The sequence below is a fragment of the Taeniopygia guttata genome, chromosome 24, assembly GCF_048771995.1.
Source record: "Taeniopygia guttata chromosome 24, bTaeGut7.mat, whole genome shotgun sequence".
NCBI lineage: Eukaryota > Metazoa > Chordata > Aves > Passeriformes > Estrildidae > Taeniopygia > Taeniopygia guttata.
The window spans coordinates 2,230,218-2,255,585 of NC_133049.1; the positions used below are offsets into that span (position 1 = coordinate 2,230,218).

The 25,368-nt window shown below is 53.1% G+C and overlaps 2 protein-coding genes across 9 annotated transcripts; one reads left to right on the forward strand and one right to left on the reverse strand.

Annotated features, from left to right (window-relative positions):
- The first annotated feature begins 97 nt into the window (after positions 1-97).
- SLC37A2 (solute carrier family 37 member 2) lies at positions 98-11,258 on the forward strand. Of its 8 annotated transcripts, XM_072918156.1 has the most exons (20): positions 148-409; positions 2,552-2,633; positions 2,741-2,828; positions 3,184-3,262; positions 3,456-3,591; positions 4,624-4,700; positions 4,795-4,961; positions 5,329-5,366; positions 5,577-5,756; positions 5,892-5,982; positions 6,060-6,122; positions 6,606-6,691; positions 7,508-7,556; positions 7,847-7,920; positions 8,393-8,471; positions 8,549-8,646; positions 9,634-9,698; positions 9,963-10,011; positions 10,556-10,588; positions 11,028-11,258. In XM_072918156.1, the coding sequence occupies exons 1-18, from the start codon at positions 153-155 to the stop codon at positions 10,003-10,005; spliced, it is 1,752 nt and encodes a 583-aa protein (XP_072774257.1). In that variant the 5' UTR covers positions 148-152; the 3' UTR covers positions 10,006-10,011; positions 10,556-10,588; positions 11,028-11,258. The 8 variants fall into 8 exon arrangements, 7 of the variants coding, with proteins under 7 accessions (XP_041576853.2, XP_041576854.2, XP_072774259.1 ...); XR_012051863.1 differs by lacking the exon at positions 8,549-8,646 and having other exon boundaries at positions 143-409; XM_072918157.1 differs by lacking the exon at positions 10,556-10,588.
- A 6,358-nt stretch (positions 11,259-17,616) lies between these two features.
- Positions 17,617-20,699, reverse strand: TMEM218 (transmembrane protein 218). Its single transcript, XM_030290962.4, has 3 exons — positions 20,542-20,699; positions 19,611-19,713; positions 17,617-18,139 (listed from the first exon to the last, which is right to left on the reverse strand). Exons 1-3 carry the CDS (start codon positions 20,643-20,645, stop codon positions 18,005-18,007), a joined length of 342 nt encoding a protein of 113 aa, XP_030146822.4. The 5' UTR covers positions 20,646-20,699; the 3' UTR covers positions 17,617-18,004.
- Positions 20,700-25,368: the final 4,669 nt, after the last annotated feature.

The window sequence follows — 25,368 nt, forward strand, 5'->3', positions numbered from 1 at the left end:
GGCAATAACCCCAAAATGTGTCTGGGGTAGCTCGGTCACCATCAGGGCAGCGAAGCCTGTTCGGAAGTTGCTGGGGTGGGAGTGGAAAAGTTAAATCCAGTTTTTTTCTGCTGGCAAAGCTGCGGAAGCTCACAGAGAGAGCCCCGGGGCATATGAAAAGGGCTGTTCCCTGGTTCCAGCCGGGCTCGGAGGCCGGGTTTGTTTTACAGGGAGCGAGGGCAGCCCGGCCGCCCCTCGCGGCCGCGGAACCGCGGAACCGGGGCCGTGGCGGGGCGGGACCGCGGGGCGGGAGCGGCGGCCCCGGGGCGGTGAAAAGGAGCCGGGGGTGCCCGAGCGCCGCACCGCCCGCCATGAGGGCAGCGCTCGCCCCCGGGATCCGCCTGCTCCGCGCCCTGCCCCGGGACAGCCGGTGAGCGGGACGGGGCATAGGGACCGGGACCGGGGCTGGGGAGAGGGACCGGGGCTGGGATCGGGGCTGGGGAGAGGGACCGGGACTGGGACTGGGGATAGGGACCGGCACCGGGGCTGGGGAGAGGGACCGGCACCGGGACCGGGGCTGGGGAGAGGGACCGGGACCCGGACTGGGACTGGGGATAGGGACCGGGACCGGGATCGGGAGTGGGGATAGGGACTGGAGATAGGGACCGGGACCGGGATCGGGACTGGTTCTGGTTATAGGGCACGGCGCTGGGATCGGGACTGGGGATAGGGACCGTCACCGGGATCAGGACCGGGATTGGGACTGGTTCTGGATATAGGGACCGGCACCGGGATCGGGACCGGCTCTGGAGATAGGGACCGGCACCGGGATCAGGACCGGGATTGGGACTGGTTCTGGATATAGGGACCGGCACCGGGATCGGGACTGGCTCTGGATATAGGGACCAGGATCGGTACCGGCTCTGCACAGAGGGATCAGGACTGGTCCTGGACATAGGGACCGGCACCGGGGTCGGGACTATCACCGGGATCGAGACTGGAACTGGGACAGGGACTGACATCGGGCGGGGAGGGTGTCGGTACCGGGACAGGGAGGGTCTCTGGAACGGGACTTGAGGCTGGCCCTGGACATTGGAGCCGACAGCAGGCGGGGACCAGAACCGGCGCAGGGATCAGCCCCGGGTTTGGGAGGAGGGGGTGTCATTCCACTGGGGACTGGCAACCACTGGAAGTGGAACCGGGATAGAGACTGGCCCTGGGCACAGGGACTGGCACTGGGATGGAGGCTGACCCTGGAACAGCGGCACCACACGGGGCCAGCGCCGGACTGGGACCACTTGCTGGGGACTGACATGGGGACAGGGATGAGGGGTCACTGCCCCAGGGCCCAGCACTGCCCTCAGGCACTGTGAGATGGGATCGACCCTCACCGCTGCAGCCCAGGGCTTGGGACTCGCCTGGGGAGGGGGAACCTCGAGATGGGCAGCGGCACCCGCCAGCCTCTGGATACCTCAGGCCCTCACTCTCAAAATTCAGTGGGATGTGGCCAAAACAGAGACCTTGCCTGCTGTCTTCTTTTTTGATGAAGTGATGGGACTGCTGCCCATTTAATTTCAATTAATATTTGGATTTTTTTGAAGCCCATTGCCAGACACTCCCTCTTGCTTTTCCATCTGCTGGAATTTTCCCTGCCAGAACATGTAGGGTAAAAAGAAAAAACCTGACACCCAAGTGTCTGACCCAGGGGGCACTGCATGTGAAGTTTATCTTCCCCTTCCCTGCCGTGGCCTCTCTGCTCCTCTTGGATCAGCCCTGCAGTCACTAGCAGTGATTTAGGGTGGTTTATTCGGTTTTTGGGGTTGGAAGCAGCAGTTTCTCAGCCACAGTCTAGCCCTGGAGCTGGCATCATAGCACAGGGATTTGCAGCTCCAGGGAGAAGTGAAACTGCGAAGAGGAGCAGGATGGGCCAAAACCACCAAAGGAAAGGTTGTTTTTTTTCTAAACTTGGAGCAACCTCGTGACATGTCTGTGTGCTGCAGCTGCCTGTGACTACTTGCATCCTCTGTGCTGCCACAAAACCCTTCCTGAAGGCAGGGTAGCTCCTTCAGAGATACTCATCTTGCTCCAGAGAATGCTAGATCCTTCTTGGGATTCTCCAGGCTTTATCTGTTAGCTTTGATGGGTGCAGCATCCCCATTTCCTGAGCACAGACTCTCCCTTTCCCTGCATTTAATCCAAGCAAAGAGGATGAAATGGCTTTTTGGTGGAGGAAGGGGAGATGCTTTTTTTCCCACTTATCTTTGATTAACCCTGGCAGTGATGATGAATCAGCACAGTTTCCACTTGTGACACCGGGAAGGCACTTGCTCACCCTGTGTGTCGGTGGGATGTAACTGCTTGAGGAGATGGAAACACTGCTTGATGTTCCCCACAAAACTCAGCTGATCTTTTTAAACCACATCCTGGGCTTTTTTGAGGGGTCTGCTCACTTCCTGAGCAGCTCAGCTGAGCTGGTTCAGGTCACCAATGCAATAGAAGAGTCCCATTGGGTGCTGAAGCCACCCACCCCTGTCCCAGAAACCCTGACCTCTCAGCTTCCTTCCTCCCACAGCTATCGGGGACTGACTCTGGTGCTGACCTTCCTCTCCTACACCAGCTACCACCTCTCCCGAAAACCCATCAGCATCGTCAAGGTGAGCTCCAGCCTCCCCTACTGTGGGGACAGGGAACCTGGAGAGGGCACATGGGGAGGGGGACGCTGACAGCACTTTGACTTCACCCCCTCTCTCTCTCCCTGCAGAGCCAGCTGCACCCCAACTGCTCGGCCTTGGGCCCGAACCCCCACAATGACTCCAACAGCACCACATGGTGCAGCTGGGCCCCCTTTGGTAAGGCTGAGCTGCCCCAGGCACCCCAAAACCCACCTTGTGGCAGTGAGTTGGGCTCCCTCCATTCCCTAGTACCAGATCGTGGCCAGGGTTTGGCAGGGAGCCAGCTGCTCATTAGGCACCGGAGGTAATTAAGTGATGAAGGTCTGTCCCATGCCCCTGGGCCGAAGGGCAGCAGCGGGTGGTGAAGTCCATGTCAGGACCAGGTCCCAGTGCCGATGGCACCGGGCCATACCCCCAGAAGCCCCCATGGAGAGCAGGCTTTTGGGAATGGGGGCAAGACCAAGCCAGCAGCCACGGGGACAGGACACAAAATGGGGACCAGGCTGAGGTGGCCCTAATATTTGTTTTCCAGATGGGGACAACTACAAGGAACTTTTTGGGGCGCTGGATAATGCCTTCCTGGTGGCCTACGCCATCGGGATGTTCATCAGGTACCCAGGGCCTTCCCCTCCACTCACCAGTTTGCACCAGTCTGGCGGAAGCTGGTTTCCACTGGGATGGGGTCATGCTAACAGGAAAGCAGCCAGGGATCCGCTCAGGATTCGGGTGCTGGCTCGGTGTGATAGTGCCCATTGCTGGCATCACCTGTGACAGCCTCTGGTGTGCTCTTCCCTCTCTCTGCAGCGGCATTTTTGGGGAGCGCCTCCCTCTGCGCTACTACCTGTCGGGGGGAATGGTGCTGAGCGGGCTCTTCACCGCCCTTTTTGGCCTCGGCTACTTCTGGAACATCCACGTCCTCTGGTACTTCATCGTTGTGCAGGTGTGTTGTGCTGGAGGACGCCCAGGCTTTATCACCGTGGCCTCATCCCAGTTTTTCAGTGGCCTTCAGGGATTGGGGTGGCCCAGTTTCTGAGCAGGGCAGCACTGAGCATTTCCACTCCTGCAAACCTGGCTGTGCGTGGCGTGGGCGTCGAAACCGCGGGGCGTGCCGGTCTCCGAGCGGTGCCGGCAGCTGGTGTGGCAACACCAGCCACTCCCGGTTTAGCCATGGGAGCGATGCAAACGGCTCCAGGATTGCCCCAGCAGGGAAAAAAACAAACAAACCAAGAGTTTTCTTAACAGCTGTGGAATAGGGGTGGCTGTTTTCCAGCCCAGTTGCCCAAAATGGTGCAGTGTCGGAATCTGTAGGTATTGGTGATTCCCAGATTGTAGAAAGTCTCTGTCTGTCTGCCCCACTGCCAAAGCAGAAGCCATAATTGGTCTGTGCTGGTTTCAAGGTTGTTTATTCTGTTTATCTCTAACATGTTCTGCTGCCCTGCCGCAGCTCTGTCCTGCAGGGCAGCGTGTGGGGCTCTGCCCTCAGTGGGATGGTACAAACATTAAATACCACAAACTACCTGTGCTGGATTTACAATAACGTGCCAATATCTGTCACCTACGTTGGACAGTGTGTCCCCAGCCTGAACCAACAGAAAAATGCCAACACCACAGTGAAACATGGAGGGCATGAAGAAGGAGGAAAAGGACAAGACACACCCAATTTCCTCCATCTTGTCCCCTCTGAACCCCTAATCTAGAAACCTAAAATTTTACTTTTGCACCCATGTCACACTTAATTATTACTCTTATCAAACACTCAGAGCTTGTAATTCATCCTGTAAGATTGAAAACTCTTTTCCATGGCCAGAGATCACAGCCAGTGTCTCTGGGGGCTCTGTCCAGGGGGGTTCCTGACCCCTGCCAGGGTCCCAGACCTGCCAGGGCAGCCAGAGGGAAGCCCTGGATTCCCACAGTGCAGGGCTCCTTGGCTGTGGTCGGTGCTTGCTGGGTGATGCTCCCCATCTCTTGCCAGGTCTGCAATGGGCTGGTGCAGACGACGGGCTGGCCTGCTGTCGTGGCATGTGTTGGAAACTGGTTTGGCAAAGGAAAGTGAGTTTATCTCCTACATGTCCCATGCCAGTCCTGGTCCCTGTTGACCCTGGCAGCCACCCCAGTGCCACTGACCCGGCTGTGTCCCCACCAGGAGAGGTTTGATCATGGGCATCTGGAACTCGCACACCTCCGTTGGCAACATCTTAGGGTCGCTCATCGCCGGTGCCTGGGTTTCCTCTGCCTGGGGCCTGTCCTTTATTGTGCCTGGCATCATCATCACCATCGTGGGCATCATCTGCTTCTTCTTCCTTGTGGAGTGTGAGTGTTGTCATCTGGGGCACAGCAGACAACCAATATAATATATGTAATTTTCCGTCTTGCCCATCTCTAAGCATTTTTGGCAATGCCCAAATACTTATTTCCAGCCGTGTCTGGCATGGATGTGAATCTGACCACCGTGGGGATGCTCAGCACCATTGGGGTTGTCCAGGCAGGCTCATTCCCCATACCAGTCATTCCTCTGAGCCTCTCTTTCTAGGAAATATCAGGGAAGTCTTTTGGGTTTTTACTGGGGAGGGAAGAGGGTACCCAGAGATGCAGCCTAGACCTGGGGGTTCCCAGGAGGGAGAGCAGGAGGAGTGGGGTTGCTCCAGGCTTTCCTCACAGGTGTCCTTTCTCCCTGCAGATCCTGAGGATGTTGACTGCAATCCACCTCTGCATCACGTGAGTTACCGATTCCCGCTCAGGGCACAGTGACACAGCTGGATCATCGGGTTGTAATGGCAGGAATTAGAGCAATGTGCAGTTGTCACAGGGGATGGTTGTTGCTCTTCCACTGGGAGCATCCTCTGGGTCATGCCCCGGCAGCAGAGCCGATGTTTCAGCCTCCTCCAGCCATGAGAGCCACATCTGCTGCTTCTGCCTTGATTTTAGACGGACGCTGATGAGGATCCTGGAGGAGTGACCACCAGTGAGAAGGATCCTGAAGCAGTCATCTCCAACGAAGGCCCACTCAGCCTCTCAGGCCAGAGCAGTGTGGATCACTCCAACAGCCCCAAGGAGCCAGCTGAGGAGCCCGAAGCCATCAGCTTCCTTGGGGCACTTCGGATACCTGTGAGTGCTGGGCTGGAGGGAAGGGCAAAGCCAGAGCAGCTCAGAGCATCCACAGGGCAGAAAATGGGAAAAACCCACCATCCAGAGGAGACTGGGGGAAGGAGGCTCCTCTGATGTCTGCTCCTCTCCTCCCAGGGTGTAGTGGAGTTCTCCCTGTGCCTGCTCTTTGCCAAGCTGGTGAGCTACACCTTCCTGTACTGGCTGCCCCTCTACATTGTCAATGTTGGTGAGTTTTGGGAACAGCGAGGTGGGAGCGAGCTGTGCAAGAGAAGCATCTCCTCACCCCTCTGCTCTCCCCCACAGCTCATTTCGGTGCCAAGGAAGCCGGGGACCTGTCGACCCTCTTTGATGTCGGGGGTATTTTAGGTTTGTCAGCATACCGCGGTGGAGGGGGTGGATCTGGGATGATTTAGGGACAATCCTGGCCTTGTCCAGTCTTGGCTGATTCCCCCCACAGGCAGCACCATCTCTTTCCCCCATGAGGTTTATTCAGTGCTCATGGCACTCAGCAGGCAGCAAACACCCCCTCATTTTAGTTTGGCATCCATTTGTTTTGAGGACCATCACAGCCTCTTGCCTCGGGTCTCGCTTGCTCAGGGACTCCTTTTCCTACAGTTTGCAAGCATGGAAGAGACCAGAGTGGCATGGAAGTGCTGGGAAACCATCTGCAGGGAGGAAGTGGAAGGGATAAACCAAAGCTCTTCATTCTGATATTGTTCTGTTTAACTTTGGGGGTATACTGGTCAGAAGATGGGGGATGAAAGAGCATCACGTTGGATTTTGGGCTGAGGCAGGGCAAAGCTCTGCCTTTGGGGTGGTGTGACTGACACCTGTAACTCTTTCCTGTAGGGGGGATCTTCGCTGGCCTCGTCTCTGACTACACTGGCGGCAGAGCCACCACATGCTGCATGATGCTGGTGGTCGCTGCTCCCATGGTGAGCTGTCACACGGGCTCCAAGCCCTGTCACGAGGGTTTCCTCTGCTCCGGCTCCTTTGAGTCACAGCTGCCTTCCTCTTCCCAACGCCCGGGATAAGCTGGTCACGCGCCCGGCTGAGATGAGAGCTGGGATTGATTCACGTGCCCAGATGTTCCTGGGAAGGTTGTCCAGCTCTAGGGGCTGGGGAGGGATTGCAGAGACCTTGACAACTAAAAAAACCCTGTAGGTTTTTCCATCCTGCCATAACTCTGCTTAAAGCCTTGGGGGTCCCACCGAGCCGGTCCAACTTTTGTCTGCTTGATTTCCATCCCAAAAGCCCCCATGCCAACAGCCTCACGCTCCACTGGAACTTGGCTTGGACGTCCTTCCCAGGCACCTGCATGGAGCTCATTTGGCTTTGCTTCCACACCATGGCTAATTAGCTGTAATCCAACCCTGGCTGGCTCTGGGATGGGAGCCTCTCCTGCTGAAGGAGCTGGCACATGCTGGGAGCAGAGGGGCTGCATCACATCCACAGCCCCGAGAGCATTGCTGGGGCAAATTATGTCTGGCTGCAGCTGTGGGACATGGCAGGGCCTCGCTGGCCATAAATTGTGGCAGCACCTCTGTTTGCCAGCTGCCAGGTATTTCATCATGCCAGTGGGATGCAGAGGTCAGGGCTGCACTCAGCCCCCCATCCCAGCTGGTGCTTGGCACGAGCAGTAATTCACAACCCCGCATTCTCCATCCCATTCCCAGGGTACTGCTGCAAGGAAAACTCTTGGTAAAACAGCTGGAGTAGCCATAATTGGTCACCTGGTGTCTCTTTTCCAGCTGTTCCTGTATAACCATGTGGGTCAGAATGGCATTGGCACATCAATAGGTAAAGAGCTCTGTGGTGCAGCTTGGTCCTGTCACTGGTGATGGAAGACACTGAGGATTCACCTGCCTTTATTCCTCCTCTTGAGCCAGGCTCCCAGACTGAATTTTGGGGAGGGTGGTGTTGGATGAGTGTTCACTGCCTGCTGGGTGGGATCTTCCTGGGAAAATGGAGATGCACAGGAGATGGATGCATGGGACAGCAGTGTCCACACAGGGGCTGGGGATGATGGAGCCAATGTCCTGCTGTTCCCTGCACCTAAAGGTTTAATTTCTCCCTGGGTACCTGTGCAGCGATGCTGATCATCTGTGGTGCTCTGGTTAACGGGCCCTACGCGCTCATCACAACGGCCGTGTCGGCAGACTTGGTAAGAGGTGCACCTCACACCCCGCCACACGGCCCTTGCACACCCTGAGGCTGTTCCCTCTCTCCCAGAGGGATTTTTCTGGGATTTTTGCACTTTTACCTTTGTTTTCCAATGCCTCTAAAGCCCAGTGAAGGGCAGAGCTGTCACACGTGGTGCTGTGCTCCACACCCTCTCTTAAACACAGGGGTTTTTCCTGTTGCTTTTTCACCTTGGCCACATGACTGTGTTTCAGCTTTGCTGCATCTCCCTCTGAGCACAAGCAGAGTGGGAATATTTGGTGGCAGATCCCCTGGGAATTTCTGCCTGCTGTTGGCCACAAGCAGCATTTGAGTTTGGTCTTCCCATCCGTGGCTTGGTCTGACACATGGAAATTGCTGCCTGGGACATCAGCCTCACCCTCACTCTGGGAAATGCCAGCCATGCACCCTGAAGCTGCTTTTACTCCTTATATTTTATCCCTCCATCCTTACAGGGCACCCATGAATCTCTCAAAGGAAATGCCAAAGCCCTTTCGACTGTCACGGCCATCATCGATGGCACGGGGTCGGTTGGTGAGTCCTGGGGGTGCTGTGTGTCCTGGTCCCCTCCCAGGGGTGAGCGGGGCTGACGTGGCTCCTGTGCCCCACAGGGGCTGCGCTGGGGCCGCTGCTGGCGGGGCTCATCTCCCCCACGGGCTGGAACAACGTCTTTTACATGCTGATAGCAGCTGATGTCCTGGCTTGTCTGGTAGGTCTGTCCTTGGCAGGGCTCCCTTCTCCACCCTGGGGTGTCACAGGCTCCCTTTTGGCTGCCTGCTCACTGTGCAGGGCACAGATGGTTCTCAGAAGACATCCAGGCAAAGGCCTGTGTTGGCTCTGTAGGTTTTCTCAGCTTTTACAGAGATAACTACAAAATGTTTTAAAATATTTTATTCTATTGTCAGTCTCAATAAATAGTGGGACACAAAAAAAGCAAAACTCAGCACCATTCCATCAGAAATGACCTGTTCCCTAGTTATGATACCTTATAAATGTTTTTCAACCTATTAACCATTTTGTTAGTTTTCTCAGCTTTTACAGAGATGGGGTAACTAAGAAATGTTTTAGAAGATTTTATTCTATTATCAGTCTCAATAAATAGTGGGACACAAAAAAAGTAAAACTCAACACCATTCCATCAGAAATTAACCTGATTCCTAGTTACAATACTTTATAAATGTTTTTCAACCTATTAACTTTTACTGCACAATACTATTATTACTTTTAACACTATATTTCACCTATAATTAATCACCTATATTTTTTCCCCACATAGTCCTACTAGAATACATTTTTCACAATGCTAATTCTCTAAGATATTTAATCTTTCTAGAAAACTGTATTTTGAAACTTATTAAAACTTATTTCTAGTTCAATCTCCCTCTCAACAATGTCATCTTTATTCCATAACCTTCCTAAGTCAACACACCTTATCTCAGTATTTACACATAAATAGACAAGACTGTGTAAACTTTCTATCAAATTTTGAGAATTCTTTACAAATCTATTCCCTACAGACTCCAAATATGCTTTCACTTGGCTTTTCCCAACAACTCCTCCTCGCACAGGTTTATTCAGATGACCTTTGCTGGGAAGAGCTGTAGGACTGATCTCCTGGTGGTGGGAATACTGATGCCAGGGCTGGGGGCTGCAGTGCCACCAGCCTTGCAGCGATCCTCCGCCCTTCCTCTTGCAGCTCCTTGCTCGTGTGGTGGTCAAAGAGGCCCGTGGCTGGTGTGGCTCCATGGCAAGGCAGAGAGGGTACGTAGCTGCCACCCCGGAGTGGCCCCTGGTGCCACAGTGCCCGAGCTCGGTGTCAGTGCTGCTCCAGAAGGATGTTTGTTACCCTTTGCTGTCGCTGCTGCATCTTCGCGTGGGCATCGCGAAGCCGTCTGCCCCATGTCCCGCTCCTGTGGCCACTGAGACATTTCCACCTCAAGCCAAGGCAGCACCTGGGGGCTTTTAGCCATCTGCACCTCAAAAAACACTTGGGGTGCTCAATGCAGTGTCGTTGTGTCTTTGTAGCTCTAGTGTGCAGCTAACAGAGTCAGTGATGGATGGGAAGTAGCTCGGTGTAAGTATCTTCACTTGAGCCCTCAGCATTAAATGCAAACACAAGCCTGATCCATTCTGATTCTGAGTTTCACTTTGCGGGCTCAGCCTGCAAATAGCCACTCTGCCAATCATTTAGGGCCAAGATCAAGATTTGGGAATCAAAAGATCAAATTGCAATGGCCAGGGAAGACTGCAGGAGCGTGGGGGAGTGGGAGGAAGCAGGAAGCAGTACATCCTTGTCTCTGGCTGATTTAGCAGATTCTGGCCCTGATGGCCAATCGATTGGGATTGATTAATGTACTTGAAACAACTGAATTTATAGGCTTTGCCCACCTTTGCAACTGAGCTTGATTACACACAGCCAGGGCTGGCTAATCAAACCTGCAGGCGAATCACTGCAGCGAGTGTATAAATAGTCTCCAAATCAGCACTGGCCCGGCTCCGATTGCCACCAACACCCCCAGGTGACACCTAAAGGACGGGGCCACAGCCAGTCCTGGCAGTGGGGCTGCCAGACCCCGACCGCCTGCGAACATTTCGTCCCTTATGTCTTGTGTTTGCAGGTGAAAGAGCAATAGTCTGGGCCTCGTGCTGCGGTAAGTGCGGCCCAAATCTCCTCCTCCGGCTGCCAGCGGAGGGCTGCCAGGCTCTGCTCTCTTGTGCCAGGGTGACAACTGTCCTAGGGGTTGACAGCATCTGTGTTTGCACCAAATACTGGCTGGTTTCTGCTGGGGCAAGCAGCTGGCTCCGTTTGTGGCAATACTGCAGCGTCTTGAGGGCTTTGGGGAGTATCTCTGGAGCAGCTTGCAGAGAACAGGCACTGTAGGATTTTGGGATATTTCAGCTTGGCTGGAGACAAAACAGTGGCTGGATCTCCTCCTGGTGCCTGCTTCTCCTCCTCGTGGGCTGTGCTTTCCCAGCAGACCTGTTTTCCCTTTCCATCTCTGGCAGCACCTCGGTGCCCACCACGGATCCCATTGCCCGCGGGGCGATGCCCTCGGCCCTGAGCCGCTCGCTTCTCTCCTCTCCCCGCAGGTTTAAGGAGTTCTGATGCCCCTGTGAGCTGCCCCACGCCCGCAGCCAGGAGAGGAGAGAGGCTGGGGCACACCGGGAGCGGGCAGAGCTGCAGCCCAGCCCGGGCACGGCCCCGCGGGCTCGCTGCCACCGTGGGTTTGCTTCCAGCGGAGGCAGGGGCGAGGAGTGGTCAAAGGGCCCTGGCCAAATGGGTTTCTGGGCCGTTTTATTAATAAAAACGTGCAAAATCTGTGTGGCCGCTCCATGCCGTGTCCTGACAGGCTCGGCCAAGTCTGTGACTGCTGGGGGCAGTGATCACACCCCTGTCCTTGCTTTCCTCTTGTTTGTGAGCCTGACCCTGCTTGGTATACCAATACCCTGCTTGGTATTCCAGGATCAGGATCAGGAGGGTGATGCCAAATCACTTTAGGCACTGCCTCACCAACAAAAAGCTGTTTCTTCTGCATGGGGAACATCCCTGGGCTGAGCCCAAAATAAGCTGGGTTTACTCCGTTGCTCAAAAAAAATATTAAAGTCAATGTTTTTCCTGATTATTAATATTCCAAAATCATACCATTTAGCTCCAAAAGAAGAACACGCATCAACCCCCACACCACAGTGAAGTGTTCACACACTCTGGCTGCTCTCGGTCCGGTGCAGCTGATGATCCTCGTTAGGCGGTTCCTAATTAGGGGTGGCCCCGGGAGGTTAAGGCGGTGCTGGCTGCCAGCCCTGCAGGCTCCCCGGGCGGGGATGGGGCTCAGAAGCCCCCACGGCGTCAGGGACCGGAGCCAGGGCCAGCTGTGCAGCCAGCTGTGTGCTCCGGGGGGGCCCGGCTTTAATGCATGGAACCGGGGAGCTTGGAAGGCACGGGATGTTTGCAGCCCCTTGCGATGTGGTTGCATCCCCTGGGATGTGTTTGCACCCCCTGGGATGTGGTTCCATCCCCTGGGATCTGATTGCATCCCCTGGGATGTGTTTGCACCCTCTGGGATGTGTTTGCAGTCTCCTGGGATGTGATTGCATCCCCTGGGATGTGTTTGCATCCTCTGGGATGTGATTGCATCCCGAGATGTGTTTGCAGTCTCCTGGGATGTGGTTGCACCCTCTGGGATGTGGTTCCATCCCTGGGATGTGGTTCCATCCCCTGGGATGTGGTTCCATCCCCTCCCACCGAGGATCACCCCTGGGCAGGCTCCGTCTCTCTGCCCAGGGCAGAGCAGGGTGCCAGGAGCTCTGTGTGTGCCTGGGATAAATTGCAGCTCTAATTGACTTCACCTCCTTGGATCTTGACCCGAGGAGAAAACATCTGGGCCTGATGTGATTTTATTAAGTGCTGATTTCATCAGCAAAGGGGGGAAAAGGGTGGGGGGGAAAAAAAGGAGGAAACTTGCTGGCCAGTTGGAGCAGGTCCCTGTAAAAGTCTGAGGGTGGTGGAGTGGCACAGGGGATCAGGCAGCCTGGAGAGTGGCAGCTGCAGGTCTGAGGTGGCCAAACAGTGATGGCCCTCAATCCCCTCCACTCTGACTGGTGATGCTCAATGGGTCTTGGGGAAAAAAGCAGGAAAAATGATAGAGCAGGCAGAGAAAAACAAAATCCCCAACTGCCCTTTTTCCCAGGAAAACCCTGATGGAGCAGGAGGGAGAGGTGCCACAGCAGGGTCTGTCCTCAGCAGAGCCAGGGGTGACCCTGCAGTGTCCCCAGGCCACAGTGTGGCCTCTGTGGGCACAGGGACCTCGCTGCTGGCAGAGATCCACGAGCTGGGCTGAGAATGGCCCTGCCAGTGCAGGTGTGAGGGAGCTGTCACATTTTCACATTGCTGGGTGGTGTCATGACCACCCTCTTGGGGAGGGGGACCTCAAAATACATTTTCAGGCAAAAAGTCCCATAAGTCCTGAGACACATGGGGGCTTATTGCAACAGCAAGTTGATTTGAGGATTTTCCCCCCCACTTTCTTCCTTTTTTTTTTTTTTGTTTTTGGCCTTTCACCCCTCCTTCTTGTTCTTTCAGCTGCTTACAATTTTCCCGGGACAAATTTAGGCCTGGGCCGTGTCCCACTTATGTTTGGAAAGTCTGAACAGCCTTGGCTCCACTGCCAGGAGCAAGGAGAAAGGGCACATAGCCCATGGCAGTTTTAAACTTTAAATAAAGAGCCAAATGCCAAAGAAAACTCCAGATCTCACTGAGCTTTGGAATTGAAGGATGGGTGGGAAGGCAGACAGGGGATCCCCTGGGTTTGCCTTAGCCAGAAAAACTGTTTAAATGGAGCTGAGCTCCTCTGGGAGGAATCTGGAAGACAACTTGCCTTGTTCCTCCTCTGCTGGATAAGAGGCTGCTGCTTTTCCTTCCTTTGCCACTGTGAGTCCTGTGATGGGACAAATCCCACCTCCAGTGGGCTCTTCAGGTTTGGTAAGTGCATTATTTGGGTTTTTCTATAGGTGACCCCACAGCCCCACAGCACAGCCATCCATCCCCAGCAGGCAGATGGGGAAGGGGCTGTGCAGATTTTGGAGGAATGCTGCTGGGAAGGTGAAGAGGTGGCTGGGGCACGGGCTCTAATTACCTATGCAAGGAGCAGCTGGCAAAGGCTGAAGGGCTTCTTAATTAGCAGCCAAAGGCAAATCAGGATCCAGCAGCGGGGAAGCTGAAGTCAGCAAAGTCAAGGTGGAAATCTGAGGGCAGTTTTTCCAGCGAGGGTAATTAAGTGCCAGCAGAGAGCAGCGTGAGACATGAGGAATTGCCGTCATTCAAGGACCTTAAATCAAGGAGAGGAGTTTCCCCTGCAGACTCCTGCTCCTTCCATCCTGCTTTGGCACTGCTCCCTGCCCTCCTCAGGGAGGAGGAGCAGCTGCCCTCAGGCTGCTGAGCCTGGCACTACCTGGGCACCCACATCCTGCTGCAGGGGCATCCCTGCTCGTTCCTAATGAGCCAGGCAGAGAATTTAGGGAGAAAAAAGGGCTTATTTCCCCCTGACCTGCAAGCAGCCAGCCTGCCCTCATCCTGGCACACATGGGGTCTTTTAGCACAGCAGCTTTCTTGAGCTGAGATTCAGCCCCATTTTCTGCCTGCACCTCATCTTGTTCTCTGATCCTGCAAGAGGAAGGCTGGGTCAGTTTGGACTGGAGAAGGGCTCCTTGGCTTTTAACATCCTCTGAGGTCCCAAAATCCTCACCTGCTGTCAGAATCTGTGGTATTGGTGATTCTGAGATTGTAGAAAGTCTCTGTCTGTCAGCCCCGCTGCCAAAGCAGAAGCCATAATTGGTCTGTGCTGTTTCAAGGTTGTTTATTCTGTTTATCTCTAACATGTTCTGCTGCCCTGCCGCAGCTCTGTCCTGCAGGGCAGCGTGTGGGGCTCTGCCCTCAGTGGGATGGTACAAACATTAAATACCACAAACTACCTGTGCTGGATTTACAATAACGTGCCAATATCTGTCACCTACGTTGGACAGTGTGTCCCCAGCCTGAACCAACAGAAAAATGCCAACACCACAGTGAAACATGGAGGGCATGAAGAAGGAGAAAAAGGACAAGGCACACCCAATTTCCTCCATCTTGTCCCCTTTGGACCCCTAACCTAGAATCCTAAAATTTTACTTTTGCACCCGTGTCACACTTAATTATTACTCTTATCAAACACTCAGTGCTTATAATTCATCCTGTAAGATTGAAAACTCCTCTCCATGGACAGAGATCACAGACAGTGTCTCTGGGGGCTCTGTCCAGGGGGGTTCCTGACCCCTGCCAGGGTCCCAGACCTGCCAGGGCAGCCAGAGGGAAGCTCTGGATTCCCACAACCTGCAACGGAGAGGTTTAAGACAAACCTGCCCTCCTGTGGCACGTTAATTCCAAAACAAAGGATCAGGCTGCTAGATAGAGGCAGATGTGCTAGCAAGAGGTTATCTCCAGGAGCTGGAGCTTTGGGATGTGGATGGATTGAAGGAAAAAAATCCCTGTTTGGGGCTGGTTGGGAAGCAGCTCTGGCTCATACCAATTCCTTGACGTGGTCTTTCCTGTTCCAAAAATAAACAGGAACCATTTGGAAAGCCCCTTTGCGGGGAGGAGCAGAACTCCCCAGGATAAATAAATACACAGAGAGCCCGGGTTGAGCTCATCCAGCTGGTGGTTCCCCACTGCCAAGGGTTGTGAAGGATGAAGATGAAGCTCAGAATGTCTCAGTGGGGGTGAGAACACATGAGGCTTTCTCCAGTTAATGGGATTTTTGAGAAAATGCTGAAATCACCTCTTTGAGCAGGAGCTGCTGTGTCTCTCTTGCAGCATGGCTTTCTGCTCTCCCCAAAATAACTGCTGCTCTATCAGCCTTTCGACTCATTTTAGTCACAAACAGTTAAAAGGACAGATAAAGCCCTTATTTGTGTTTAATCACAGTGCAAAATGAGGAGAAGTTTCCCATTTCTGCTGTTAAGGTTGGGTTTTTAGTGCTCCAGCTGCTTTTGCTGTGGTTTCCCTCCCATTTGCTGGACTGGAGCCCTGGTGAAGCCGTGGCCTCACTGAAACTCCCCAAATCATCCCACAAACACGGGGATGACACAGCAGCACAGAGCTGGAGCTGCCAGACAAACACTGTGTTCATTAATGTTATTAAGACAATGAATTAAATATGAATTTTGTTTCATGTGTAACATCAAAATCACCAGCAGACCCCAAAGTGCTGCATTAATGCTCAGCAATTCCTCAACACTCTGCCTTGGACACGGCTGCAGGACAGGAAGGGATGGAGCGTGGCTGCAGTTTGGAAAGCAGAGATGCCTCTTCTCTGCTTTTTTTGGGGCTGTACTTACATTTTTCAGCTGACTGAGTCAGTGCTCTGGGGTGCTGGGGCATTTTCTGCCAGGGAAGCATCACCTCCATGCCCACTGGCTCTGCCTTATCAATCTTTCATGTCCTGAAAGCCCTGCTTGGTGACTGACACCTGTCAGGACAGGGCTGGAAAAAGCCAGTCGGTTCTTTAATTTACTGTCATCAGTTCAAAATGAAAAAAAATCTCTAAAATGGGGGAAAAAAATCAGAGTTTCTGCCCTCAGATTTTTGGCTGTATTGACCCTGAGCACTGCTCAGGCTGTCTCACTGGCTTTGAGCTCGCTGCAATACTTGCTGCCTGCTCAGCCATGGAAAGCTGAGCAGCTCCATCCCTGTGGGTTGGAGAACAGGAGCCACAACAGAACCCACCTCACCCCGTGACCTGGGCACCAGTGGGAACCTCTCCCTGAGCAGCAGGGAGGGTGAAGGCTTCTTCCCTGCCACAAAACAGTCACAGGATGCTCCAGGCCACCAAAAACGCTTTTCTCCTGCAATTTAAAAGCCTTTTGGGATTTCATGCTGTTGGAATCTGTGGGTATTGGTGATTCTGAGATTGTAGAAAGTCTCTGTCTTTCTGCTTCGTTGCCAAAGCAGAAGCCATAATTTGTCTGTGCTGTTTTTAAGGTTGTTTATTTTTGCTTATCTCTAACATGTTCTGCTGCCCTGCCGCAGCTCTGTCCTGCAGGGCAGCGTGTGGGGCTCTGCCCTCAGTGGGATGGTACAAACATTAAATACCACAAACTACCTGTGCTGGATTTACAACAACGTGCCAATATCTATTATTTACGTTGAACAGCGTGTGCTCAGCCTAAACTAATAGAAAAATGCCAACACCACAGTGAAACATGGAGGGCATGAAGAAGGAGAAAAAGGACAAGACACACCCAATTTCCTCCATCTTGTTCCCTTTGGACCCCTCATCTAGAATCCTAAAATTTTACTTTTGCACCCGTGCCACACTTAATTATTACTCATATCAAACACTCAGAGCTGGTAATTGATCCTGTAAGATTGAAAACTCTTTTCCATGGCCAGAGATCACAGCCAGTGTCTCTGGGGGCTCTGTCCAGGGGGGTTCCTGACCCCTGCCAGGGTCCCAGACCTGCCAGGGCAGCCAGAGGGAAGCCCTGGATTCCCACACATGCAAGGAAACAAACTGCTGCCACTGAGGGCACAGGGCAGCAGGGGCTGTGCAGACAGCTCGTGCCACTGCTGCCCACAGCTCCTTCTCAGCAGCACTGCTCCCCTGGCTTCCCCCCAAAAATAGGGACAAAAATGGGATTCACCCCCATTGCTGCTCCTGCAAAACAGAGAGAGTGTTTTCTCCCCAAAGAGGGACAAGGGAAGTGTTGGGAGTTGACCAGCAGGATCTGTGCTAGAATTGAGCAAAGGTTTGAAGTTTTAGGGCAGCAGCAACTGTGAGCCTTTGGCAGCAGCCAGGGTGACACCTCAGGGTCAGGGAACACTCAGGTATCTGCCAGGGGTTTTTCCATGGCTGACAGGACTGCTCAGCACCAGGGAGGGCAGCCACAGCTTCTCCCTCACTCCTGGGAGGGCAGCTTTCCATTTGCTGTTCTGGCATCACTTTGCTTTCACTCCCCACTCCAAAGCCTCCGATTCCCAGTCCAAGGGACCATCCCAAACAATCCACGTCCACACACTGATATTTGTTTGGGTTTTTTCCTCAAACCCCCATGTGTGCCCCAGAAAAAGGCAGCTCTCATGGGCACTGTCACCACAGTGTGGCCAAATGTGACATGCCTGTGGAATAAATAAAGCCTGAGTCAAGGATTTCTCAAAGAGTTTTATTAAACCACAGTAAAAAAGGAGCAGTAAAAAACTGTCTCGTGTGGGTAACAATAACAAACCATCTCAGTTCAGTTCAGTGCACTGAGTCAGGAGCAGCACCAGTGCTGGATCTCAGCTCTCTGTAAACCAGAGCAGCATCCAGAGGTCCCCTCACCTTTGCAGGTGCAGAGGCTTGAACTCCCTGGGGAGGAATTGGCTCATGCTCAGACCAAACTTTGCTTTTTAAGCTGAAGCAAAGGCTTCACTTGCTTTGCTGGCTCTCTCTGAGTTCACAGTGAGCATCATGGTCACCCTCCAGAACAGCCTCTTGGTGTCTCCTCTCATTTATTGCCATGCAGGCAGGATGTCCTCTGTGCAGAGATCGCTGTCTCTAGCTGCTGTGGAGCGGTTTGGCATACACAGGCTCCATGAGGTGGTAAATCAGGAACAGGAACAGGCACCCGAGGAAAACCAGGCTCGTCACAGCCAGGAGGATGAAGCGGCCAATGAGGAAGGTGTCCACAATCTGCAGGGAAGAGAAACACGAAGATCCCAGCAGGTCACAGCCCCAGTCTGCTCCAGGAGCCTGGAGGGAGCACACCACATCCTGGAAAAATGAACCTCTGGGCCCCCCTCCAGATTCCTCTCCTTGCTTTTCATCCCTGGATGCACAGTGTGCGACAAATGAGAACAAGAATCCCTGCAAAAAGCTACTGGGAATGTTAATGTGGAGCAGCACAGCTCAGAGCACAGGGAAGAGACAGCAGTCAAGCCCTGAAGCAGCTCTCCCCAGCCACAAACCTCCAGCCCTGATTTCCTTCCAGAAGGGAGATAGCAGAAAAAGAAAAAAATAACAATTAAAAAAAAAAGCTACAGCAGCTAGGCAAGACAAAGAGAAGCCCACGGCGAGGAGGCTGTTTATGAAATCCCCTCTCTGCTCCCAGACCCCCCAGAGCTCTGCTCAGCCCCAGCTCAGCTTTATCCATCGCATTAGCTCAGCCCTGGTGCTCCTGCAGAGAGTCTCTGGTGAGCCAAGTGCTGGCTCCTTCTGCACGTTTCACTTTTTAATTAGCCAATTAGCAGAGTTTTGGTGCAGAAAGCCCAGGTCATGTATTATTGATAGGCAGGGCAGGTCCAGTCCAATTGAAGATCCGTACAAAAATAAGCTTTCCAATTCCATTTGCCTCCCAGGCAACAAACACGCACTGGGCTGCCTTTCATCTCACTCCTAACCTTCACACCAGCAGGTCAGATGTGACACAGAGAAGAAAAGAACATTACAAGTATCTTTTAGTAAGGATTTACACAGAACAAGAAGCAGAAGAGCAGTAATTAACATGCATTAATAATAGAACAGAGGAAACAGCACCTGAAAGGCCACAAAACTTTGTGTATTCAAAGCCCAAAGAGCTCTGGGAGAGCTCAAGGTGGCAGCTCAGAGAGCCTGATCCAAAAACTGGGGGGGGATCCCTGTGCCTGACAACGCAGATGGCTTTGTGCTCAAGCACAGCAAAACCTACAAGAGAGCTGAAGAGCTGTTATTGGGCTTTAATCAGCAATCAGAGCTGGGGGAAAGAGGGAGGCTGCAGAATTGGACGGAGAACGATAAGGGAATGGCAGAGAGGGAGCAGAGGCTGCTGGAGCCGGGAGGGACCAAGGCAGGAGAGCGATCCCTGCACAGAGCCCCATAGCTCAGGCGGAGCAGGGCGTAAATCCGCAATTTACTCACAGAAATTAACGATTACCGGCCCCACCAGCGACTCAGCCCGTGCCAGCGGGAGACTGCCGGGGGAGGAGAGCACAAAGGCAGCACGGGGCAATCCCCGGGGCACCGGGACGGTACCGGGAACCCCTCTGAGCTGAAACCCATTCCCGGGGCCGGAGACCCACCCGGGGCCGTGGGCAGGGAAAGGCCCGGCCCCGGGGCTGGGGGCGGCGCGATGCCCCATCCCGGAGCCCCGGGCACGGCCGGTGCCGCCGCTCCCGGACCCCCTCACCTCCTCAGCGCCGGCCGCGGCCGGGCTCTCGCCCTCCCGGGGGAACAGCAGCAGCGCGGCCGTCACCGCGGCGGCCCCGAGCAGCACCGGCACCGCGGCGACCCTGCGGCGACAGCGGGAGCCGGGCTCGGCACCGGCGGGCACGAACCCGCCAGCACCGGGCCCGGGCCCATCCCCGCCAGCACCGGGCCGGCCCCGTCCCCGTCCCCGTCCCCGCACTCACCGAGCCCGATCCTGTCCCCGTCGCTGTCCCCCCGGCCGACCGGGCCCGATCCCGATCCCGGTCCCGCCCCATCCCCGCACTCACCGGGCCGGTCCCGTCCCCGTCCCCGCACTCACCGAGCCCAATCCCGTCCCTGTACCACCGGCTCACCGGTCCCGCCCCGTCCCCGTCCCTGTCCCCCCGGCCGACCGGGCCCGATCCCGTCCCCGTCCCCGCGCTCACCGGGCCGGTCCTGTCCCCCTCCCCGTCCCTGTCCCCCCGGCCGACCGGGCCCGATCCCCATCCCGGTCCCGTCCCCGTACCCCCAGCTCACCGGGCCGGTCCCATCGCCGTCCCCGTCCCCGCACTCACCGAGCCCGATCCCGTCCCTGTACCACCGGCTCACCGGGCCCGGTCCCGTCCCTGTCCCCGTCCCCATCCCCTTAATCACCGGTCCCGCCCCGTCCCCGTCCCCGCCATCACCGGGCCGGTCCCGTCCCCGTCCCCATCCCCGCGCTCACCGGGCCGGTCCCGTCCCCGTCCCCGTCCCCCCGGCTGACCGGGCCCGATCCCGATCCCGATCCCGATCCCGATCCCGATCCCGATCCCGGTCCCGGTCCCGTCCCGTCCCCGCGCTCACCGGGCCGGTCCCGTCCCCGTCCCTGTCCCCCCGGCTGACCGATCCCGATCCCGGTCCCGGTCCCGGTCCCGCCCCGTCCCCGCGCTCACCGGGCGCGGCCGGCGCGGCCCAGCCCCACCACGAGCAGCAGCGCCATGGCCCAGAGCAGCAGCAGCGCCAGCACCCCCGGCCCCACGCCCAGCGCGCCCGCCATGCCGCCCCGCGCCGCCGCTTCTGCCTAGCAACCGCGCCGCCCCGACCAATCAGCGCTGCCCGCAGCGCCGCCCGCGCTGTCTATTGGCTAAGAGGCCGAGGGAGGGGGCGCGGACCCCGCTTTCCCTGCCCCGCCTGGCGGTGCTCGGCGCTTCCCATTGGCTGAGGGGGGAAGGATGGGCGGGGCTTCCTGCGCGCCGCCGGAGGCGGGAGCGCGCCCCGGTGGGGGCGAGTGCCCGATCCCGATCCCGATCCCGGTCCCGGTCCCGATCCCGATCCCGATCCCGGTCCTGGTCCCGATCCCGGTCCTGGTCCCGATCCCGATCCCGGTCCCGGTCCCCATCCCGATCCCGATCCCGGTCCTGGTCCCGATCCCGATCCCGATCCCGATCCCGATCCCGATCCCGATCCCGGTCCCGGTCCCGATCCCGGTCCCGACTCCAATCCCAGCCCCATCCCGGCCCCAGACCTATTGAACTCCAGCCCTACTGACCCCCGTCCCTGTTGAATCCCGTTCCTATCCTGGTCCTGGTCCCGATCCCAATTCTGATCCCAATTCTGATCCCGATCCCAGTCCCGATCCCGATCCCGATCCCCATCCCAATCCCAATTCTGATCCCGGTCCCGATCCCGATCCCGATCCCGATCCCAGTCCCAGTCCCGTTCCCGATCCCGATCTCGATCCCAGTCCCGGTCCCGATCCCGATCCCGGTCCAGCCATCCCGGCCCCAGTCCTATTGAACCCCAGCCCTACTGCCCCGGTCCCTGTTGAATCCCGATCCCCATCCCAATCCCAATTCTGATCCCGATCCCGGTCCCGATCCCAGTCCCGATCCCGATCCCCATCCCGATCCCCATCCAGCCATCCCGGCCCCAGTCCTATCGAACCCCAGCCCTACTGCCCCGGTCCCTGTTGAATCCCGGCCCCCCTGGCTCATGGGATCCCCAGGATCCCGCTCCAGCCGCTCCCCGGGCCGCAGCCCCGGACCCCGTCCCAGCGCCCGCAGCTGCTCCCGGTGGAACGGGAATTTCCCTCCGCTTCCCTCCCGGTGCAGGCGGATCGGTGCTTCATTACCTCGCCTTGGCCGGCGTCCCCCAGCTCCTGCCCACTCTGCTGCAGGGAGCACCTCTGAACACACTTTCACCCCAAAACCCTAAAAATTGGGCTGTCCACGCCCTCGGTTATAATTAGGACCAAAATGAGGCAGATTTCGTTAATACAGTAGTGCTGACACAGGTTTTGGAACAGCCATGCTGGGGGTCAGGGACAGCCAAGCCAAACTAGGGATGTTTGTCAATGCTATAAGCATCTTCTAATATCAAGACAAGAGGAATTTCCATTTAAAATAAATATTTCAGTCTATTTATAAACCCTGTCTCTTCACCACCACATCTTGCCCATCAGACCCAGGCTGGTGTGGTTTGATGAGTGCCTTTATCACAGAATCTCAGAATTAGAGATTTGGGTTGGAAAGGACTTTAAAGACGATCCTGTTCCAACCCCAGGCAGTCGGGGCTCAGTTAACCTGAAAAACCCTAAACATTGATATTTTCTGTCTGAACTGCTTGAAGTCTGCAATGCTTTGGCTGCATAAAATGTCACCTGAGTGGGCGTTTCTGTCGCTTCTTTCAAGGGGAGGAATAAACCAGCGGTTAATTATTCTGTGCAGCACCAACCTGCCTTTGCCTGTGATGAAATCAGAGTCGCCAGCATGACACCAAATGCTCCAGCAAGCAGAACACAAACTGTCTCTGACACCTGCCTTTACTTGGCATGGAGCAGCAGCCGGCTGCCAACATATTAAAAACGTATGTTTGATTACAAACTCCTTCCTGCTCCCTTCCCTTCCTTAATCCCACCAGGCAGGGCTTTTCCCCTCTGCAATCCCCGCCTTGCTTCTGTGGGAATGCAGAACTTCCCTCTGGCTGCCCTGGCAGGTCTGGGACCCTGGCAGGGGTCAGGAACCCCCCTGGACAGAGCCCCCAGAGACACTGGCTGTGATCTCTGCCCATGGAAAAGAGTTTTTAGTTTTACAGGATCAATTACAAGCTCTGAGTGTTTGATATCAGTAATAATTAAGTGTGACACGGGTGCAAAAGTAAAATTTTAGGATTCTAGATGAGGGGTCCAAAGGGGACAAGATGGAGGAAATTGGGTGTGTCTTGTCCTTTTTCTCCTTCTTCATGCCCTCCATGTTTCACAGTGGTGTTGGCATTTTTCTGTTGGTTCAGGCTGGGGACACACTGTCCAACGTAGGTGACAGATATTGGCACGTTATTGTAAATCCAGCACAGGTAGTTTGTGGTATTTAATGTTTGTACCATCCCACTGAGGGCAGAGCCCCACACGCTGCCCTGCAGGACAGAGCTGCGGCAGGGCAGCAGAACATGTTAGAGATAAACAGAATAAACAACCTTGAAACAGCACAGACCAATTATGGCTTCTGCTTTGGCAGCGGGGCTGACAGACAGAGACTTTCTACAATCTCAGAATCATCAATACCTCAGATTCCAACACTGTTCCCTTCCCACTCCTCTTCTGTAGTTCTCTCTGCTTCCTGCTCCTGCTGGTGACAATAAATTAAATGTTTGCTCCTGTTGTTTGGGATTCTCCCTTTGCTTTTGTCTATTTTCCAATTTATTTGCGTTTTTGTAGTTTTTAAAACTTCAAATTTCTTCTTCATAACCCTGTTTTAACTGGAGCTTTCTCCTTCTGCCATTGAAGAAGAGAGCTTGAATCATCCAGCTATTGATCCTGCTGGTGGAGCACACCACATCCCAGATATTTGGGCAGAAGTTGAGGGATAAATTCAATATCCAGCCCAGCAGGCACATCCAATGTCCAGCTCTGAGCCCCGTTGCTTGTTGGTTTTAACCCCACCATCGCAGTAGGGCTGATGGGAACTCAGGCACAAATTCAGAGTTAAAATGAGTTGAAATGGGCCCAGCAGCCCAACACCCTCCAAAATACTTCTATATTCATCCCTTTTGTATTAAATGCATTCCATATTTAATAATAGGTAGAATATACAATATACAATATGCAATATACAATATACAATATACAATATACAATATACTATATACTATATACTATATACTATATAATATATAATACATAATACATAATATATAATAATAGTATAATAAAATATAAAATGCGATATAAAAGTATATTAAAACATAATATTAAATATTAGTTAATATAATAATATAGTAATACAGTAAAATAATATATTAACACTTATTGATAATTAATATTATATTAATATTACTATATGAATATAATAAAATATTATATGGATATAATATTTTTTAAAATATAATGTATTAAACATAATATATTAAGTATAATAAAACCAAAATGTAATATATAAAATATAATAGAAAATATACTATATATTATGTAATATATAATAGATAATATATAATATATGAGATATGAGATATATGATATAGAATAAAAGATATAATAGATAATAGATAATAGATAATATGCAATATACAATGTAATATGTAATATGTAATATGATATAATATAATATAATATATCATATATAATATATAATATATAATATATAATATATAATATATAATATATAATATATAATATATAATATATAATATATAATATATAATATATAATATATAATATATAATATATAATATATAATATATAATATATAATATATAATATATAATATATAATATAATATGATATTTTATGGTTTACATTTTATAGATAATATATTACATATAATACCTAATATTTACTAATATTTATTTTCCTAGCCCATATGGTATCACAGCAAGGTTTCAGGTTTCTCTGAGCACAATGAAGGCAAATAATAAACCCACAGATAAGGAAAACTGGGAAAACCAGCCCCATTGCTGTGATATTTCCAAGCACAACCTTCACCAGAAATTTCTTCAACCCATCTGCACCAATGCTCATCATCCTAAAACCACCCAAATCCCAGCCTGCTCCTCAGAAATGTCCTGCTGGGGATTTGCCTTGCAAATGCTCCATCAGCCCATTAGTTGACTGCAAAGATCTGATTTTATTGCCAAAGAATCATTTCTTGCTGGCCTAAAATAACTTTTCCTTCCAGCTTTTACCTGCTGGGATTTGGTCCCATTTATTGCTTGTGTGCATTGCAGCTGGAAAAAAGAAATAACAGAAAGTGGCAGAAAGGCAATGCTGGGTATAAATGGTGAATTAAAACACATGGCGGAGCAGCAAATATTGAGGATTTTTGTGTTGTTTGCATGACTCTGGGAGAAGTTTCATATTTGAGGTACTTTTTTTCCAGGATAACTGTTGATGTAGGGATATTTGCTGGCGTCACACACTCAGGTTTCTCCAAGTCTTTTGATTTGCACCATGTGCATAACTTTTTAAAAAGGCAATTTCCTTAAAGAAAGGGAGATTTCAATAAATAATGAGATTTCCTTTATTTCCCCCTCCCAAAAATGTTGGAGGGAAAATGGAATATGTTCCTACAAGCTTAGTGGGGAAGCTCAACATCACTTTTCTCTCTGTTGTTTTCCTGTGCCCCATGATATCAGGGAGTGCTTAATATTATTTATAAATACATATCTAATATTACAAAGATCTCAGGTTAAAATGAAGGGGTTTATGGGCTGGCTTTGAGGGACAAGGGCTGCAAAGTGCCTTAAAAAGCCCAATTTTGGGATTCTAAGGAACACGGCACCCAAACCCT